The following is a 20316-nucleotide window of genomic DNA, read 5'->3' on the forward strand; positions in this document are numbered from 1 at the left end:
TTGGGTTTTGTGATGCAGTGCTGGAGTTGGACGCACAGGAACCTTAATCGCCATTGACCGGCTCATCTGCCAGATTGAGCGGGAGAACGTGGTGGATGTCTACGGGATAGTCTACAACCTTCGAATGCACAGGCCGCTCATGGTGCAAACAGAGGTAAGACTTTGTTTTTATTCATTTCAAGGCCGTTCTTTTTACTCCAGTGTTCAATGTGCAGTTTTTGTGAAAGTGGAAAATGAAACGGTGAAAAAGATTAATTAAAAACAGCAAATCTACAATACTGTCACAACATTTCTGTTTTTCATTTAAATGGTGATCAACAGGCTCACACTTAGTCTAGGTCTTTACTCCAAAATGAAACATGTATACAACATGTCCTTGGGAAAGGACTTGCGCTAATCAAGTAACAAATGTGTGCCATAGTTGTTGTTTACTCGTTTTGTAATGGTAAGTTAGATTTTTGCAACAAACTCTAATGCAACATTTCTTTAGCTTCTTTTATGAAACGCACATAATCCTGCTTTCCAGGTTTCATACAATACATATGTTGTGCATTAAGCGCCTAATTCTAAGAGGCAGACCGCACGGCCTTTGATGTTCATGGGTCAACAGGACCTCCAAAAGCACCATTCCCCCAAACACCACAAATGCCTATAAAACTCTGTTATCTTGTCTTCACAGGACCAGTATATATTTTTAAACCAATGTGCAAAGGACTTCATCAGATCCAGGACTGGCAACAATGTGGATCTGATTTACCAGAACACAGCAGCCATGGGTATCTATGAGAACTTTTCACCTACCAAAACCCAGAATGGACACCACTGTTAGCCAACGTGAAATCTGCTGCCTAGAATAAGACTGCACTGCATTTCTCAACGTTGTTCCTGAGAAACTTTTATAAAAGACTTTGTCGATTTGTGTCATTCACCAAACACTGTTGAAAACATACCAGTTACATATTTTATCATTGACAGGAAAAATGCATCCTACTCATGATGCACAATAATAAACAAAAGAGCAAGTTACAACTGTGCCTATGAATTTAACCGGAGTGTAAATTGCAACACATACAGAGGCTGAATCAACCCGGCGTTAACTAAATCAACTAGTTTCCAGCTTGGATTTATTTGTAGTATGTTAATGAAGTTACACCAAAGTGTACAATGTTAGTTTTGGTAAAAGAAAGTTTTCTCTTAAATATCTCTGTCTTAAACTTCCCAGTGATTGATTAATGCTGACACTGCTGCTGCCAATCCTAGCATCTTCTCAGACAGACCGATACAGGGCTGAGTGATACTCAGATAGCCCTCTGGTGGCCAATTGCAATACTTCTGCTCAGCTTGAGTTTACTTAGATAAAGTCTGCTTATGTGTTTGGAAGAAGGGGGGAAAGAAAAAATTCCAAAAGATTTATTACAACTCTGCAAAAATATTTTCAGGCACTCATTTTTGCTATAGATATTTTAGTGACCAAACCTACTTACTGGCAAACCAGTCATACCACTGAAGATGTGATTCATATTTCAAGAGACCCAGTTAATATTCCCTAGGTCTGCTGAAGAGCATTGACACCTGATAAGATTTTAATTGAAGTTGGAAGATTGTTTTGATATATTAACTGTGATCTAGGATGGATTTTGATACTGTTTTTTGGTGCAATATGAGATTGCTGTGACACTTTTTTAGTTTTAGTTATTTGTGATTCTGAACTATAATTGAAGATTGACAGTGTGAATAAAAGTGTCAAGGTATTTGTCTCACTCAGGTCACCTCGCTCTTATTCTTTTGAAGTTGCCAGGTGTGACTTTTTTTTTCTTTTGAGAAAGATGCTTAAACTAATTCTATATTTTTTTTTAAATATAAATTTTATATAATTTAAATAAAAGTAAACTATATTCAATACTGAAACTATATTTCTATAGTGATTCAAACTGTAGTACAGTACATGGATTAAATATGATAAGACCAAAAGAATGTCTGCTGTTTTAAATAAGAAGTAGCCCTTAAAAATGGAATCTCTTTTCAATATAACTGTAGCTGCTTTATAGGTATGCACTGTACAGATTACTATCTTCGACAGAAATAGGAAAGTATGTGTGTGCAAGACTACTGCACCCTATGATACAACTGTCAAGTCATGGAAGGGTTTGTTTTTGTTCTGATGCACTGGTTGTATCAGAGTGCTTTTTATCTACTAAAACTTGTTTTATCTTTTAATAAATACTCATTGATTGAATATAATAGCAATGATTGCCAAAAACATAGGGACTGTGTATTATAGAATGTATTGAAGACAAAGGTCAACAGAAGCCAAACTGAGAATAAACTCCTGTGTTCAGTACCAGTTAGCTGTATGAACCGTGCAGATTTGCTGTGTTTCTATATGTTAACTGTTTTTGAAACTACAAACCACTGCAAGTATCTTAAGTATAAAATTAGGAAACTCACTGTTATAGCACAGTAGCTAGGAGCCATAGTTAAGAGACCACTATAAGAAACTGCATAAAATTGCGGTCACAATCATACATTTGCCTTATAAGCACCTTCTATTACAGAACACATTATTTTGAGTGAACTTGTAACTTGTATTGCATATCATATAAGAGGAGCTGATTAAACTAGGCTCATAACTAAAATGACGTCTTTGTTTTTCTTGCAAATAGCAAAACATTACCAAATATGGCATTCAATTGCCTTAGCCTTCCCATACTGTTTAACTAGGTACCCGACTTAGGATAGAGATCCAGCAAGCATCTGATCCAGCAAGTATCTGATCCAGCACTCGAAACCCTGCAACTTCAAATAGTAGCCTATCACTTTAATAATGAATAATGAAATGGGAAGATCCATTAGGTCGCTACTAAGTTTAGATCATAATAAGCACCATTTGAAAAATCAGGCAGAACCTGATTCAAAGTCCAGGACATGCATTGTGCAGTGCCTGACCTTCTTGCCCTTTACTGCTTTTTACTGCCATTTCAAGTCAACCTGCAGTTAGAGAGGTTGGCGATCTATAGCTCCTGAGTATGTGATCTCCAACAAACACATATGTGCAAGCTGTGCCAACATGGTGGAGAACATAGTGGCTGCCTCTCTCTCCACTGCTAGGGCATTTGCTTTTAAGTTGATGGCAGTCCTTGGGTAACTTAAGGATGTACGTGATATTGGTGTTTACATACCTTTGAACACAGGCCCCTAATCTACTAACTTAGTGAAATATAAAGCACACACTGTGTAAAGCACATGACTGGGTTATGGAACTTGTAGAGTATGCAGATCTTGCATATTATCAATAACAGCATAGTATACTAAATAGAATGCTATTACCTGCGTATATAATGCTTGTAACGTGTATATAATATGCATACATTTGTACCACAATTCTTGGTAGTACAAATCATACAGTAGTTTTTTAATAAGTCCTCGAAGGCTCAAGTAGCTGTGTCTTAAATGGGAGCATCATAGTTCCTTCCAGTGGTTTGAGAGAGGTGTTACCTAGGTTGTTGTCAAAGGACCTCAGGAGTTTTAAAGACAGTATTCTAGAACAAGGTGGGCTCACTCACACACTAGATGAGCTGTGTAATCCCCAAAGATATTTCCGTCATTGAAGTATAATTGTTTGTATAGGTTCTAAACGAATGTGTCTAGTTTCACCAAAGTGAACATGTTTTGTTGGTATACCCTTCAGCTATAGCATGTCTCACAGTTATAAGAGGGAATGAAGTGTACAGTGCAATGTATTACGATGTAACCATTCTATTTTGTTTGTGTAGCCACTATTTTAAAAGTTGTATTTGCTGGATGTATTTATTATATTTTATTTTCCTTTTGATTTATGATCATTTGAATATATTTTAATGATTGCAAGCACTTACTTTTGAATTGTAATTTTTTTTTTTTTTTTTCAAAGATGAAAAAAATTAAAAGAATTTTAAAGTTTCAGAATATTGCCCTATAAAGGGATACCCATGACATACTGTACTTTTGGGTGAAAACAAACTCTTTTTTAGAAAAAATAATTTACAATGTGGTAAAATTTTATTTACCTACGCTAGATCTAAACCCATTAATTATTATTATTATTATTATTATTATTATTATTATTATTATTATTTGTAATTATTAAAAGGCTTTATCAACGTCAAAATTGTTTTCTTTATTCCAATTAAGAAAATATAAGGAAACATACTGAAATCAAACCCGAGTGTACACAGACATACTGTGAGTGCTCAGCTATGTCATGTAGCTTGTCACTGCACTTTGTAGTTTTGAAGACCCAGCTTAATACTGCAGCAGCTCCCATCGTCAAATAAACACAGCCTTTACAGCCCCAGTGAGGGACTGACTAATACACTGCTGTATTTCCTGCTTCAACTAATTGAATGGATGCTGACAGTGGGGACACTCCATTTCATTGAAAGCAATTAGAGATAAAGCTCTATTCATCATATTGAACATTAAAAATTGAGCTCTAGCAATTAGATTGACCATGAAGGTAGACCGATGTCTCAGTCATGCTAACGGGGATGATTTACAGTTTACATTTCCGTCATGTTTAATTTCATACTGGCTTAAAATACCTTGAGTATCTGAGGGTACTGTATAGGAAATTGATCTTACAAAAAGGAATTTAAATATCAATAATGTTTGGGTAAAACAGCTTATAGCAAGTTTATGAGAATTAATCGTCTACCTGTGCATGTGAAGTGCTGTTTAATCCTGTTTATCATAGTTTCCCAATGTTTTGTTTGAATGTGTAAAACTAAATAATGTGGTGGATCCCTCTTTTTCTTTTAACTGCTCTTTTCTCTTTTTTTCTAATTTATATATTATTTAAAAAAATGCTTTGGTGTGTGTGTGTGTGTGTGTGTGTGTGTGTGTGTGTGTGTGTGTGTATATATATATATATATATATATATATATATATATATATATATATATATATCGACCAAAGTAGTTTTATGTATGATTTTCAGTCATTTTATGTTTCAGAAATTAAGATGAATCTCAATCATACATTTTAACGCATTTGGAAGTTTCATTTCGGCTTCAGGCTCCATTATAATGATCTACAATGGCTGATAGACTGGCTTTAACTAAGCACTCCCACTTCAATGTACTCCAATTAAACTTCCCTGCCAGCACCAGAGATCAAGTTCAAAATCATGACCGACAAGTTCTTAAATTTACCAACACACGGCTGATGTATTGAAAGTGCTGATAGCATTTCAGAGTTAGGTTTATGTGTAGCATTGATATGGTTAACTTTACTGGAATAAACCAGAACATCACAGTGTACCAAATTTTAAGACAACTCAAAGTGTTCTGTTTCCCAGAAACTCCCCAGTCACATGACCTCAATATGGCCGCTATTTTGGTCAGAGGTCAATGCTTCATTTAGAGTATAGTGTTTCTGTAACTCTGTGAATGGGTCTCAAATGGTCTCAGAGATAGGAGGCTGCTTTGTAACATTCCTGCTACAAAGTGTTCATTTTTCTAGTCCGCCACCCATAAACTAGAATCATAGAATACAGTTCAGTACCGATAATGAATATTTTAATAACACTGAGGATATGAAGTTGCCTCCTCAAATGGTTTGTGAAACGTTAGCAGCTGAAATAGTACCAGTGATAGAAGATTGGCAATTACATATAATCTCCCTTCACAAGGATGCTTAAATTACAGACACAAAGTCCATTGTGATTTATTTTTATTGAAAATGTATATGATAGTTTAAAAGTTTAATTAAGCATAGATTTACTGCCATAACCTCCAAACCCGCATACATTTAGTCACAAGAGGGAGCAGACAAGTCATTCATAAAGACTGAATATATAATAGCTTATTATTTTAAATCTACCCACTATGAAACAACACAGAAAAGGGAGCTTTTCGTTTGAGTATGGGAGTCCATCTGGCATTGCATTAATGGGAAGTTTTAATTACAGGGTGAGCAATTGGCAATTTCATAACAAGTTTGGTAATTATTCATGATAGACCTTAAGTAAGAGATTCAGTGTGACAATAAGGGAAAATGAAAAACATAAATTCACTCAGTCTAACGTATTCTCGTACAGAGGATGCTAAATACAATGCATTAGACTACCTTCTTTTTCCAACAAAAAGCACATATGTACATTAACTGATATTGTGACACGTTTCCTGATGTTTGTTACTTGGCAGTACCCTTGCTGTGCACTAGATGGTGCTGGCATTTACTAATATAAAGACATCTTAGCTGATTTTTTGTTTTAGACAAAGCACCTTAACAACATTTTAAAATACAGGGATATGTATTCCACACTGGGGATATTACTAATATGCCATAGCCATTTTGTGTTTTAATGTGTCAGTTAATGTCCTCAGAAATGTACATTTGCTTGGTTGAAGATCACTTTCATTTAGCTGCAGGTGTAATACAGTCAATGGCTAAGGCTTTGTGCAAGAGTCTCTGAATAAGACAGAAGATTGGAGGTTAATTGATGCTTTCCTGTAGTTGCTCCCACTAATAGCATTGTGGAGTGTTTGCAAGTGATGGCAGCAACACCCACTTACCCCCACCTTGAGTCACTTATTATATAGCAATGTTTCCTAATGAAGAGGTCAATTGCATTTTGTCAAATATAAAGAATCATTCATCATATTCTACTGCACCGGTACCACAAGCTGCTACTCTAAAGTGCATTTATCACAGCAGCTGGAAGGCAAGGTAAGCAAACGTAGGGCTTTCTTTTAGCTAATGTATCACCAGGTGTCATGTCCTATGTTTCTGCTGTGTTTCTTTTTGCACATTTGAGACCTGTATAGTGAATGGAAGTGCATGAAAGTTAAGATTTATAAAGTATTTTGGAAGCTGCGCCCTCTTTAATATACTGCATTGTATATAGCTTGGTTAACTAACAGTGTCTAAATGCGAAGTGCCACTGTACTGTACAGTGAGCACAGGATTAGTAGGCAATGCAGAGCATCCCACAGTTCAAGTTACTTATAAAATGTTACAGCTAACTTGAAATTGTCAACCGTTCAAGAGCTGAAAACAAGCAAAAAGGTCTAATTAAGCAAATTATTAGCTCAATTAAGGGTCTAGTTAAGTAATAGAGAGCTTGGTTGGAATGAAAACCAGCAGCCACAGGGGGTCCCCAGGATCGAGTCTGAGAAGCCCTGGTTTAAACAAAGGTAACCCTACTCCTGCTCCTCTGGGTTTTCATCATTTCCTTTGATTGCCTTAGCATAAAAAGAAAATAAAGAAAATAAAAAGCAAACAGGCTTCTAAAACCCAGAGGACACCTGCCTTTGCTTATGCAAATTGTACATTTCATAAGCAGCAATATGAAGTTCAATAAAATATATGTCAGCTTTTCAGAGTCTTAAAACATTCACCAGACAGTATCTTGACACAAATAATATTTTTGATCTTCTTAAAGAAACTAAAACCGAAATAAATTGCTTTCCGGCAATGCATTTTGCATCCAAGATTTTGCAGTTATAAGGATTTTGCAGTTTTTATTCAAAATCTGTCTGTGTTTCTGGCTGTCATACATATACTATGTTGACATGCACGCAGAATAAATCCATTCGTTGTTGATTGCTTTGTAACCTGTGGACTGGAATCCGATTAAAACCCCAACCCAATTCCAGCTGAAAACTAGTTTGCATGCAGAATGTACTGGATAGAGGAATCAGTCCTCAAAAACATAACTGCCTTAAACTTTTATGAATCTCTCAATTCTCAACTAGATTCCTAGCCTTTGATAGACTTTTCAGATTGCAGGTAATTCAATAATCTACAAATATTTGTTCTTTGCAAAGTTGTATCACTAGAACTTATAAAATACAACTAATTCTGTGTTGTGTTACTGTGTACGACACTGAAGAATGGTGAAGATGCATAAATGCTTTATAGAATAACCCAACATGGTTATGGAAGGTGCTCTGATTTAAGTACTGGAGTTTCCATTACCACAAACGGTGGGTGTGGTCATTTTGTATATGCTATTGTTTTGTTATATGTGAATCTAGTTCACTTTGATTTGTTTATCACTACTGTATGTAATATGCTATAAGATATGTCTATTTGAATATTAACCCAGGATAGTGCTAGTGCATTCAAAGCATACCTCAGTAATAAAAAAAAAATTAAAAAATACTGTTCTGTAGACAGGGTTCAGGCATTAACTGATAGAATTAGTAATCTAATTAAGAATTTTAATTGAAGCTTAATACCAAATCACACGTGTTACCCTACAGGAAGTATGTCCAAGATTAGTGTGTATTACTCTAAAAATAATAATTTACAATTATTGTTGAGACAAAAATGCAGTTAAATTGGATCAAGAAAGCACACATAAAGGAATACCTGATACCCTCTGAATAGAGAGATTTGGCATTTAATAAATAAACTTTTGGACTGTCTCTGAGCAATCCAGTACACTGTGAATTTGTGTAATGAGGCAAGTATATAAATGACCACTAGAGGGTGCATTAGGGGTGTGCATCGGTTATTTCTTAATTCACAAAATAGTGAGTTTGTTAAAGATTTGCTCTTAATGCATATTTTGTTGAACTGCTAATTATACGGTATTAAGCAGCAAGGTCACAGATCAATGTTTCTGTTTGTGTCGAGATACACTATGACTGATTACTCTTGCTGCAATATTTAGTTTTTGACAATATTAGCAGGCACCTACACAGTTCCTATTAAAATGGCCTCGTCCCCTGTGCATTGTTAGTATTTATTTCTTAGAAGGCGCCCTTATCCAGGGCAAGTTTTTACAGAGTATATCATTACAAAATATCACATTACACACTATCACATTACAAAATAACACATTACAGTTAAGAGCAGTTATAAAATACAATAAAATCAGTAATAAATAAGGGCACATTCAAATGAGAGAAAATAAACATATAGTAAATAATTACACTTGAGAGCAAGTTAGACTAAGAGCAGTTAACCCTAATATTTGGTAATAAGAGTAAATTCCATTAAGAGCAGGTAGTAAGTACAATACATGGATAAGAATGATTTAAAATAAGAGCAAATACAGATGGTGAAAAGCAAGTCTATTACTCTGCCCACAGTTGAAGTGCCATGGCTGCCTAACCCCTACAGAAGAAAGACCCTGTGGGTCGATTGACATTTCTCAAGGCATAATGTAGTAACAAACAAGACACAAGAACAATTTAGTGTAAAACTTAACATATGATAGAGCAGCTTTTTAATGCACATTTAATCAGTGACAAATGTTTCAACTAATGTCTTTCTCAATGTCTTCAATGTTGAAATTAATGGTGTCTAATTTGTAAATGGATAATGTGTGTGAGATATATAGGATTGATGTTTATTTGCTTCTTGGCCAGGTCTTCATTATAATTTTTTTTTTTTTTTTTTTTTTTTTTTTTTTTTTTTTTCAATCACAATTGACACCCTGGTGAAATGAATAAATACAATAAAAAATGTCATTATTTTATTTTATTTATTTATTTTTTTTAAACAAGCACTTTTAACATGATAAACATATAGAACAAAATTATTTGAGAACTGTACCACTCCCAGTAGAATATCCAGCTGCCAGCTGCGCACTGCTTTGTTAAAATTCCTTCCCGCTCTCCTCACTGCAGTAGTGCCAGACAGCGGGCTGAGTCTGCAGTCCTCTCAAACACTACAGTGGCCTGCTGTGGAATGACATCTCCGGGCCAGCTCATTGGCTGCTGTGGCAGCCCCCTGTGTCTGCCTGGTGACACTTCTCTTGGAGGCTGTGAGACTCAAACACTGAGAGAGGAGCTCACTCCGTTTCGCACAGTGAAGGGACGGCCTTGCTCTCTATCCATCATCCATGCCTTGCTGTACTGTGAGTATTATGTGTATGTTATGGGGTGGGGGGTTGTAGACCTGTTATTACAATATGAGAGGTTGGTAATGCTATTGGAATTGAAACTCTCCTGTGAAGTGAATTGTATTATTTGACATTATAATCAGTTGGTGTATCATGCTTTTTCCTCAAACAAATATGTTTAGTGCTTGAAACTCCTTGAGAAATCACCTGTTAAAAGTTTCTCATTTGTCCTGGTCCCAGTGCAAAAGCTTACCTATATTACATTGTGGCCAATGCTAAAATAAATAGTGTGTATTGTTATGCACCGTGGATTAACAGGCACTGTGTTCCTATATATAAATAATCAAATCCAGTGCAAGGCAGGTCCACATGGCAAGTGTGTGCTGCAGCTGTTTTAAAGAAATCTTTAAAGGAATTTCCTCTGCATTTACTTCCTGTTTGCTTTTAAAACAGCAGAATCCATTAATAATATTTCACACTCAAAGGTAAAGATAGTTCAGGACATAATTGCTCTTTTGACACCACAGTTTATAATACTGCCTTGGTTACTGGCACCCTTTAACATTTAATAAAGATATGATTTATAAATAACCTTTAGGAGATACTGCCTCCATTCTCAACTGTGGACAGATGTTCTTTAGGTGCATCATACTGTAGACACTAATCAGGAAATAATTTGTGCATGGTGTTGATGATTCATTGACATACTGTAAAATACCAATGCTAGCTGACATTTTAACTCAGACAGGTGCACTGTTCAATGGTGAAGGACAAAGGTTTTACACATACCTATATATACCCAGAACTGCCTGCTCTTTTATGTAGTTATCTTCAGATAATGTGTACTGTGAAAGATCTTAAAGCTGTTAGGAGCAATGTTAGAGAACAGAAAATTTGCAGACTGATAAATTAAAGTCAGATATCAGTGACGAACGATAAAAAAAATTCAGATCCTTAATTGTCATACACCTGATTTCAATATATTTTTTATTGTATGTAGTATTGTTAAAGTGTTTGAAGCTAAAATACTTTCATACTGTAAATCTTATTTCTGCACTTCCGTTCACTGTATACTGTAGGTTTCAAATGTGCAGTTGCAAAGGAAACACGTGATATCGCAAACATGTATTTTAATTTAAGAACATGACATCTGGGTAAAATAAAGCTATCAGTTTGCTTGCCTTGTCTTGTGTCATACTTGCACTTACTAGGTCATTTAACCTCAGCAGTATCTTATAGTTAAAAAAACAACTGTGAAATATTGAAAATAGTGAAAGAGTGTGAAACAGTGAAGACCTCTTCTAAAGGGAAAACAGTACTTTACAATTTACTGTAAACATGGTCTAACCACCATTTAACCAAACCCAGTTGAATTGTGACATATTTAGGGAGCACTCAGTCTGGGGCAAAATGTTCTTTCAATGTTATTAGTTTTGAAGCAGGCTGCACCTCGCTGAAATACTATTACAAGTTACCCTTTATTTTTAGTGTTGAATCAAACAATGGTTTGGTAAAAAAAAGCCATTTTACCCTTACCCCTCAAGAGACTCTGTGTCCTTGAAAGAAAGATTCTGTTGAGTTAATAACGAAAATGCTATAAAGATGATACATTTCCCTTTGGCTCTTATAAGGCAAGACACTGGTAATGCCAGTGACACTTATAGATAACTGTATGTGTAAGAATCATATACTTGTTTTTTTAACCTCTTAACACTGCCCAGAAAACAGTGATATTACACTCAGCAGTAAATGGGGCATGGTCTTTGGGTAGGCCCCTGTGCCCAATTATTTTTGTATGGCTAATTTCCATATAAAAGACAATGAAACTCTGTAGTTTGATATTGCAGGGTTACTTTTTTCCAAAATGACTTAGGGGTTGATTTGATCAACTTATTCCTTGCAGGGATAAGTTAGAGCTGATTTTTAGATCGTTTTAGAGCATCTTGGATTGCATATAACCACCTACAGTGTCTGTGGTTGATGAAATCCAGGGAATTCCCAAGTGCTATAATAGAAATAGACCCCCATGTATTGTTTTTTTATTATACCACATAGCATTTTTCAGGAAATTTTAATAGAGCTGGTATCTGGTCAACGTGAGCTCATAATGTGCCTAAATATTATATGTTTAAAATATTTTTTTTTAAATCATGTCGGTATGATGACTCTTTCCTTCAACACATTTCAAACAGAAGCAGCAACACTCTATCAATTTATTTTTTCATAAGCATGAACTGGAGCAACTGTATTAGCACTGCACAAGGCAAATAAGGTGCTTATTCATCACTCACTGATATTCGGATTGTAGTCTGCATCCGAGCTGTGCGCATGCAGTAAATGTGATAGATTTAAGCATTAAATAACCTCATGGGATTTTATGAAAAACACATTCCTTACTCGTTCTACACAGTTCTTGCTGTGGTTTTTTTGGGATGTTCATTTCTCATGTATATGTGTGACACAGAAAGGTCACTAATGAATTAATGACAAATATTTTCTCATCGTCAAATTCAATGCTTTATGAGACCATCAAACTGAGAAAAAAGGTGCAGCCAGTCTACCTGTCTGTGTTTTTTTTCCCTACTGGAAATCCAGCTCTGTGAACAAATCTGTTCTGTAATAATGTAACTGAATGGATGAGTCCAGAATCTCAGATTCCATTCCAGTCAATGCGACAGTCGTGCATAAGGATACTTGCAACATGTATAGCTTTGGATACAGCCCGCCCAGCCATGGAGCCAATGTATTATTTACTTGTCATTTACTTTATATACTGATGGCACTGGCAGCCTTTGTTCCAGGCATTAAGCAGTGATGTACGAGGCACAATGTATTGCCCAAGGTTTCCAGTTTAACAAGGAATAATTGCAAGTCTTCCTGTGTGACAAGCACAACATTTATCATCCTGGATCTGCATCAGTGAGCCTGGAACATTTTCAGATGTAAATAGTCTTCAAGAAGTTGGGTGGCTCAGCCAAACAGTTTAAAGCTGTAAACATTATTTTCATGATGTTTCCTAGGCTTTGTTTTTACCAGCCACTTCATAGTCAGTGTTGAGTGATGCACTGCAGGTGTAGATGAGGTTTAAAGCTCTATAACTTCACCTGCAGAGTGGCGCAACCAGGATTGTCCTTAAGGGGGGGCAGGATAGCTGCCAAGTAGCAGAGGTCCAGAAAAGATTAAAGTACAAAATCAAGCCGTCAGGGCGAGAGTGCAAGAGCATCAATCACATTCTCTACTGAGATGAGTCGACTGCAAAGCACTACCAGTGCTGCTAGCCCAGTCAGACGATTTTCTGCCCTAGTTGAGTGTGTATAGTTCTTAATTCGACTGAGAGTGCTGAAGGATCTCTCTGTCGTACCAGTTCATACTGGCAGCCTAGCCATAATTCTCAGTAGCCATGCAATATTCGGACAGATTGTGCCACATTACAATGCACTAGTGTTTCGATTGCATTCTGCGCCGTTTCTTCAGCTGGAACATTGCCCATTTGAAGCGCCACCTGTCTACTTCAGCAGCAACCACAGCAGGCTTTGCTACATCTGACTGATAGACCTACAATGACATAAAATGGTGTTTCATGAGAAATACTGCACCTTAAACAAACACATTCAACACATGGAGTCGTTCAAAACGGTTAGTCAGTTCAGAGATCACAAAGTCGAGATATGGCACAAAGATGGATTGCCAGTAAAATCTGGTGGCTCTTCTGTTGAATCGTTGCTGCACGTCTCTGTACAACTACTTGCCTTGGAATCGTTACAGGAATGTTCAGCTCTTCACATATGCTAACTGCTTTGGTAAAGATGTATCTAAACAGTTAAACGTTACCCCATCAATTTTTTTTAATAAATTGAGAACTTCTTAGACTGGACAAGGACAGGACAACACTCAAAATGCTTTCCATGGCGACAATCAATTGAATTTTGCTCATTGCAAAGAACAATGTTTGCGCTTTAAATGCAGCTTCCATATGAGGCATGCTTTTTATTTCCTTTAGGCCATCAGTAACAGCCGTAAATAGTTTCACAAATACAACCACACCGTCATGGCGCTCCACCCACCGGGTTTCACACATGGGTTTGAGTCTTCAATGGACATGATTGCAGCAATGCGTGTAAATAGCTAACGGGTACTTTTCTTTGATTTTTGTTTGAACTCCATGGTAAATTCTGATCATGGTACTGGCTCCATCATAGCCTTGTCCATGGAGAAATTCCAAATTGAGGCCAAATTTTGCCAACTCCTGAAGAATTACAAAAGATAAGCCAGAACCGGTCATGTCCTCCACATCGATGTAGGTTAAAAAATCCTCAACTATGGTATCCTTGTGAACATATATAGAGATACTCAGCTGCTCCTTTTGGGGTATGTCAGTTTCCTCAGCGAGCACCGCACAGAACTCTGCTCTTAAAACATCGGCAACAATTTGTCTTGATGATGTGTACAAGACCGTCTTGATTTGCTACAACCACCTTTTCGCCTGCTGCGTTCAATAAGATCTCTAACATCAGTACTCTCACCATTGAACACTTTAACCAAGTCATCGTCCTTCTGTGCACAGTTTTTTTATGATAATAAGTAGTCTCATGGTAACTGAAGACTTCTTTGACATCTTTATAGCTTGTAAAGGGCTCATAATAAGCCTCCCGAGATTCTGCTTGCTTAGTGTAATGCTACCAGATGCAATTGCCACACACAATTGACCATATTTACCAAAAAAGCAGCCATGGATAATGCAGCAGCCATTTCTGTGGAAAAGTGCCATTTTCTTTTTTGAGGTCTACAGTGTCAGGCAGGGGAAACCTGTAAGCGTACGGTAGTATCCAATCTTTCAATATAATCGTTTGGTCGCTGTCGCTTAATTGATGACCAGAAAATAAACCAACATAATTTTTTCACAACGTTTCGTTGCGTTTATCTACGCTTGGCCCTTCACTTGATTCTGCTGTTTCTTCTGAAGGAGATTGAGGTCATTTCCATGACAATAATGGTCGATGAAAAAATGTCTGACTTCATTATAGTCTTTAGCTTAAAGTATTATATCATAGGGATTATGATAAAAAAGGAATTCTGAATCAATAGTTGGCAGGCTGCTCTACACGGAGGGGATAAAACAAAAATAAGTCATAAGGTAAAAACACATTCAACTAAATAAAAACTTAAATGTAAAGAGGACTCGCACACTTTATTCGATTCTCTGTTCTCTCATTGGGTGTCGCAGGCTCCTGCCAATCTCCAAACTCACACCCTCAACACATTGCCCCCTATGGTACTCCCATCAAAGCTTAGGCAGTCCGCTCAGTGTAGATGACCTGGCACACGAATGGCCCAAAGCATTTTTGTACACTTTACTGCCTATACCACTGTTCCTGTTTTTTCTCGAAAAAGTCAGGTTACAGAAAGCGACAGTTCTCCTAGTGGCCCCCAAATGGCCCAGGAGAGTTTGGTTTTCGACCCTGTGCCAGCAGTTGCACGGCCAGCCCTGGGAGATTCCACTTTGCATGGATCTCCTCAGTCAGACGAAGGCTCTCTTTGGCACCCGGACCCGGGCAGGTTCCAGCTAAGAGTCTGGTCCCTGAAAGGGAGCGCTGTTTAACCCTAGAGCTATCAGATGTGGTTGTGGGTTCGTTGCAGAGCGCTAGGCAGACTTCACTAGGTCTTTGTATACCTATAAATGGGTAGGTTTGGTGTCTAGCTAGAAGCCATGACCCCATATCTTGCCCTATGCCAGTCATCTTACAGTTTCTACAAGAACTGCTTGACGCTGGAAGGTCACCTTCCACCTTGAAGGTGTATTTAGCAGCTGTCTCTGCTTGCCATGTCCCTGTAGATTCAATGTGCCAGGGCACACATTTTTTGGTTACCCATTTTCTTAGGGCTATTATGCCCTCCTAGGAGGACTGTTTTCCCCAAATGGAGCCTTAATGTTGTACTGGACTCTCTCACGAAGGCCCCTTTTGAGCCCATATCCTCCTTAGAGCTGAAGTACCTGTCTATGAAGACAGCCTTCGTTAAGCGGGACAGTGAACTGCAGGCATTGTCTGTGCACAGCTCTTTCATGCATATTTGGGAGGATGGCAGCAGGGTGTCTTTGCGCACCAACCCTGCTTTCCTCCCCAAGGTGATCACAGACTTCCACGTTAATCAGTCTGTGGAATTGAAGTCCTTCCATCCACCTCCGTTTGCTTCACCGGAGGATGAGAGATTGAATTTCCTCTGCCCAGTGCGGGTATTGAGATGCTACGTGCATAGAACAAGTGTGCTGCGTCAATCTGACCAGCTCTTCGTCTGTCACAGGACACGGACCCTAGGACAGACCCTCTCTAAGCAGCGTCTGTCACATTGGATTGTGGATACAGTCTCGACTACATATAATAGTGCTGGCTTGCCCCCACCTGGAAGGGTAGCCACCCACTCCACTAGAGAGTTGGCTACATCTTGAGCCCTCTTGAGGTCTCAGAGGTGCCTTGATGTCTGATATTTGTACTGCGGCTAGCTGGGCTATGCAGCATAACTTCTCCAGGTTCTACCACCTTAATATGGTAGACCCTACCTTGTCTTCTGTAGGCAAACAGGGTCATTGAAGGTGTAAATTCACATCGCTAACCTCTGGGTTAGACAGTGATTGAGTGTCCCTCATATGCTGTCGTTCCTTCTCCCTCACGACAGCTCTGGTATACATTACCCCGTACATAATGTTGTTGGTGGTCGTCTTCTAACTTACTGCAACCCTGGTTCCCTGAAAGAGAAGATGACCACCAACAGCAAGGTCGCATCTGTAGCCCTTGTGGTCCTTTGGATGATAGTTTTATCCCCTCGGTGGGTGGGACCGAGTGCATCATCCCAGGAAGGGGCCTACCGGAAGCTCTGGTATAGAGAGATCAGCAATACCTACCCAATGGGCAGGCATATCCCATACATAATGTCATTGATGGTCGTCTTCTCTTTCAGGGAACCAGGGTTACGGTAATTAACCCTGGTTAACTAACGGTTGGTGGTGTATGGAATTGTTGAAGACTGATGTCCCAGAAATTTGTAATTATGCATAAATGCCTTTTTTTTGTCGCATATGTGCATGCTGATTTTGATATTTAATAAAGTATTAGTAATAAACTGACTAATTGTTGTTCTGGATTAATCCACATAATCACACTGTAATTTCAAATTATCACCACTACAATGTTGAACCACTTACTTGAGGTAAAACCGAGACAAATAGACAAAAGTTCTGACTTATCAGTGAATGAGGCTGTCAGAATGTTTGATGGTTATCTGAAAAGTTATCACAAACAGGCAGAACAAATAAACTGGACATCTTTACTCTCAGGCCTTAACTGTACCTATAAGACCCCATGCCACATAGACTTGTAAACACAGATACAAACACATGGATCATGTCTTTAAAAACACAGTGACCTTTTACCTCCTCTAGATGCATTCGTCCAGTGATTTATGTGGCTGGCTCTGTGCCAAGCATGTTTCCTTGGTGAATGCCACTCTGTGCACATCCATCAATTAGAAAGTGTGTGAGACTAGTCACTGGTAAAGGGCTGATCTGCATTGCTTCAGTGCTCCAAGTGAATATCTAGCAACATGCAGGTTCATCCATCACTGGTGGTATTTAATCAATTCTTGCATGGAAAGTGAAAATGTAAACAGTAGAGGGGATCACACGATTGGAGTTGAGTGTGGGATGTTGATATCTGATGGTATCTGACAGGTAAAGGGGGGTTGCTTTGCTGCATTCTAGTGGTTTACTGTTTTGTTGAATTCATTTAATTATTTGCTGCAAGATTCACAAAGCTTTCCTTTCCCATGAATTTGTAAGTTTATTAGAGCTTTATTTCAGAGGGATGGAGATATTATGGATGCACTGCACCCCGCTAGTGGTGATTTTATACTGGCTTCATACAAAGTCCACCTTGCTCTGGCTTGCTCAAAAACTGCACTAAAGGTAAAATATGCTGGACACTATAAAAAAAGTATGATAAAGAACAATTATCATGGGATAATAAACAGATGCAAAATGGAATGTCGTGGAGATTCAGATGGTATGAAGTATTCCTTTAGCTTTGAAATGTATCTGAAAGTACTCACAGTCCGAAATGTATCTGAAAGTAATCACAGTCCGAAATGAATAAATGAAAGACAATAAGCAGAGGATCTGAACTTAGCCAAAATCACATTAGTGACTACAAACACCACAAGAACATGAATACAAATAAAACATTCACATGGAATAGCTGGTTATACCCTTTAACATTAAAGCTATAGCATTAGGATCAGGCTGCTTAACAAAGGTACATTTCTATGTTTTATAAGGTCAGGAAATGCTTTTCTAAGTGCGCAGGCTCCCATATGAAATCGACGGCCCTTCCCATATAAAAGAACAAAAAGCCCTTGCAGCCTGAAAAATGTCCACGATCTTAAATCATTTCTATTTTACAGTGTTCTAGGGCCTTGCACATATATAATACTAACCCTGTGCAATCCAATGTGCAAGATCTTTTGTCAGAGCATGGTCCCAATATCTACAGCATCAGCACAAAGGGCAAAAATGAAAGGAATTGCCATTGTTAAATTTTTCCTTAAACAAGATGAAAAATGGGCAACCAGCTCATGGGTTATTGTGTACCTTTAACATAAGCAAACTGTGAATTTTAAAATGAAACTTCCGTGTTGAGTAGGATTTCAGTACAGCTTGACAGCATTGTTATCACATACTGTATCCTTAATTGCAAGTCAGCGCTTTTAATATCATTACTTTCTTGCTGAAGAAATGTGTAAAGCAGTTTTGCTGATGTCATTTATTTGATCATTTATAAAGAAAAAGAAAACTGTTTACATGATATTATTGTGTGCAGTTTTGTTGTAGCAACTATGGGGAGACAGAAGAGGGTGCATCAGGCTAAATCACTAGCCTTGTAACTGCGGTGGCCTTGGTCTGGCTGAGGTCAGCAGATAAATTAGTTTAGCTCCCAGTGGACATTACAAAACCTGCTTGACTCAGGCCCAGGACTGAATGGCAGGCAGGAGGAGTTCAGGTCAGGGTTGCAGTGTATTAACTTTCAAAGCTGTGAATAGAAACTCTCATGACACCTCTCAGTAGCCAGTCACATTACCTTTCAATAACATGACATTTACAAGCACTGTAGAGATAAACTCTATACTGGAGGTATGCTTACATTAAGCCAATCAAATCCTTAAACCCAGGCTTAAAAAAACAATAGAGCTAGTTACAGAAATTCTTAACAGAATTTCACTGTGAGATCTTCAGTCCAGTAAAACCCCATTGTAAACTTGGATAAAACGACACCCCACGGAAAACTGTTCTATATTTATTATAACTCACCTTATGTTGCTTTCTCAAAAAACGCACTATATAAACTGAAGCTTCGTTGTTTGGCATTGAGCTTATAAAAGTTGATGCCTGGAGTTAAGAAATAGTGTAATAAAGACCTTTGTGTAGTATTATATTCTTGGTCTGCAAGAAAGATGTGAAATAAAAATGTTTAATTCAATAGGGGGGCTAGCTTGGGAGCCAATTATCTTCTATTTGTTCCACAACAGGTAGGCTACCCCTAGCATTTTACAAATGCAAATTTATAGTTTATAAATCAGTACAATGAAAACTGTGATAATCAAAGCCTTTCATGAGCCCAACAATGAAAGCAAAAGTGATGGTATGCCCTAGTTTATGCTATTTCCAGGATCAGTAAGGCTGAGGTAATGAGCATGTCCCTGATTGATGTAAAGTGGCTCAGACAAGAGCTACATTTATTTACTCAACATTGCAGCCGAGCACACTAAATGGCTTGCACAAGTAATTGAGTTGATATGCTGCGGTATATAATGATTAAAAAGCAGTGGCAGAAGGAGGTGTGTGATCTATACTACTTAAGGTTCCCTAGTGCCTCTGTGTTTGAATAATTAAAATCCTTTTTGTTGGTTAGTTCTGCAAAACTGAATTCAAAACCCATCGTTCTTAATTATATTTATGGGGATTAGCCTTTTCATGTCCTTCTCAAGTCTTTCACTTCTGGGTTTGATTCATGCCCAGCTCACAGATGAGATTGGTGGCCCACCTCTTAAAGGCACGGCTGCATGGTGTGCTGGGCAAGTCAAACAGTCAGGGGAGTGCAGGTCTGCATCCTAGCTGTGCCATGGTGCCAGTCTTTGCTGGGGTTTTGTATGGAGGATGTCACTTTGGCTCTGGTGCTTCCGCAGGTTAGGGATCTATGGTGGACCCTACTGGCCAGACACACAGTGAGCTCAAGGAAGACCCCTGCAGAGTCAACCCTTGTCCTCCAGGGCCAGTAGCTCACTCCTGGGTGTAAAGAGGCAGTAAGCTTGGTCTTGGGGTCAGAGGACAGTGACCTTAACAGCCCACATCACTAAACCACCTCGCAGGCCCAGGACTGAATGGAAGGCAGGAGATCAGGTCAGGATTGAGGTGCATTCACTTGCAGAGCAGTGA

General features: G+C 38.1%; 2 protein-coding genes across 2 annotated transcripts in view; both read left to right on the forward strand.

Moving 5' to 3' along the window:
* ptprja (protein tyrosine phosphatase receptor type Ja) overlaps positions 1–1383 on the forward strand; it is a 59445-nt gene extending 58062 nt beyond the window's left edge. Inside the window, exons 29-30 of the mRNA XM_041219281.1 lie at positions 19–154; positions 680–1383. Coding sequence (XP_041075215.1) covers positions 19–154; positions 680–829 — 286 coding nt within the window. The 3' untranslated portion in view covers positions 830–1383. The remainder of the gene's footprint in view (positions 1–18; positions 155–679) is intronic.
* An 8418-nt stretch (positions 1384–9801) lies between these two features.
* LOC121294833 (oxysterol-binding protein-related protein 5-like) overlaps positions 9802–20316 on the forward strand; it is an 83878-nt gene continuing 73363 nt past the window's right edge. Inside the window, exon 1 of the mRNA XM_041218948.1 lies at positions 9802–9851. Within this exon, the coding sequence (XP_041074882.1) occupies positions 9837–9851 (15 nt within the window). The 5' untranslated portion in view covers positions 9802–9836. The remainder of the gene's footprint in view (positions 9852–20316) is intronic.

This window comes from Polyodon spathula, chromosome 19, assembly GCF_017654505.1.
Source record: "Polyodon spathula isolate WHYD16114869_AA chromosome 19, ASM1765450v1, whole genome shotgun sequence".
In the NCBI taxonomy this organism is placed as follows: Eukaryota; Metazoa; Chordata; class Actinopteri; order Acipenseriformes; family Polyodontidae; genus Polyodon; species Polyodon spathula.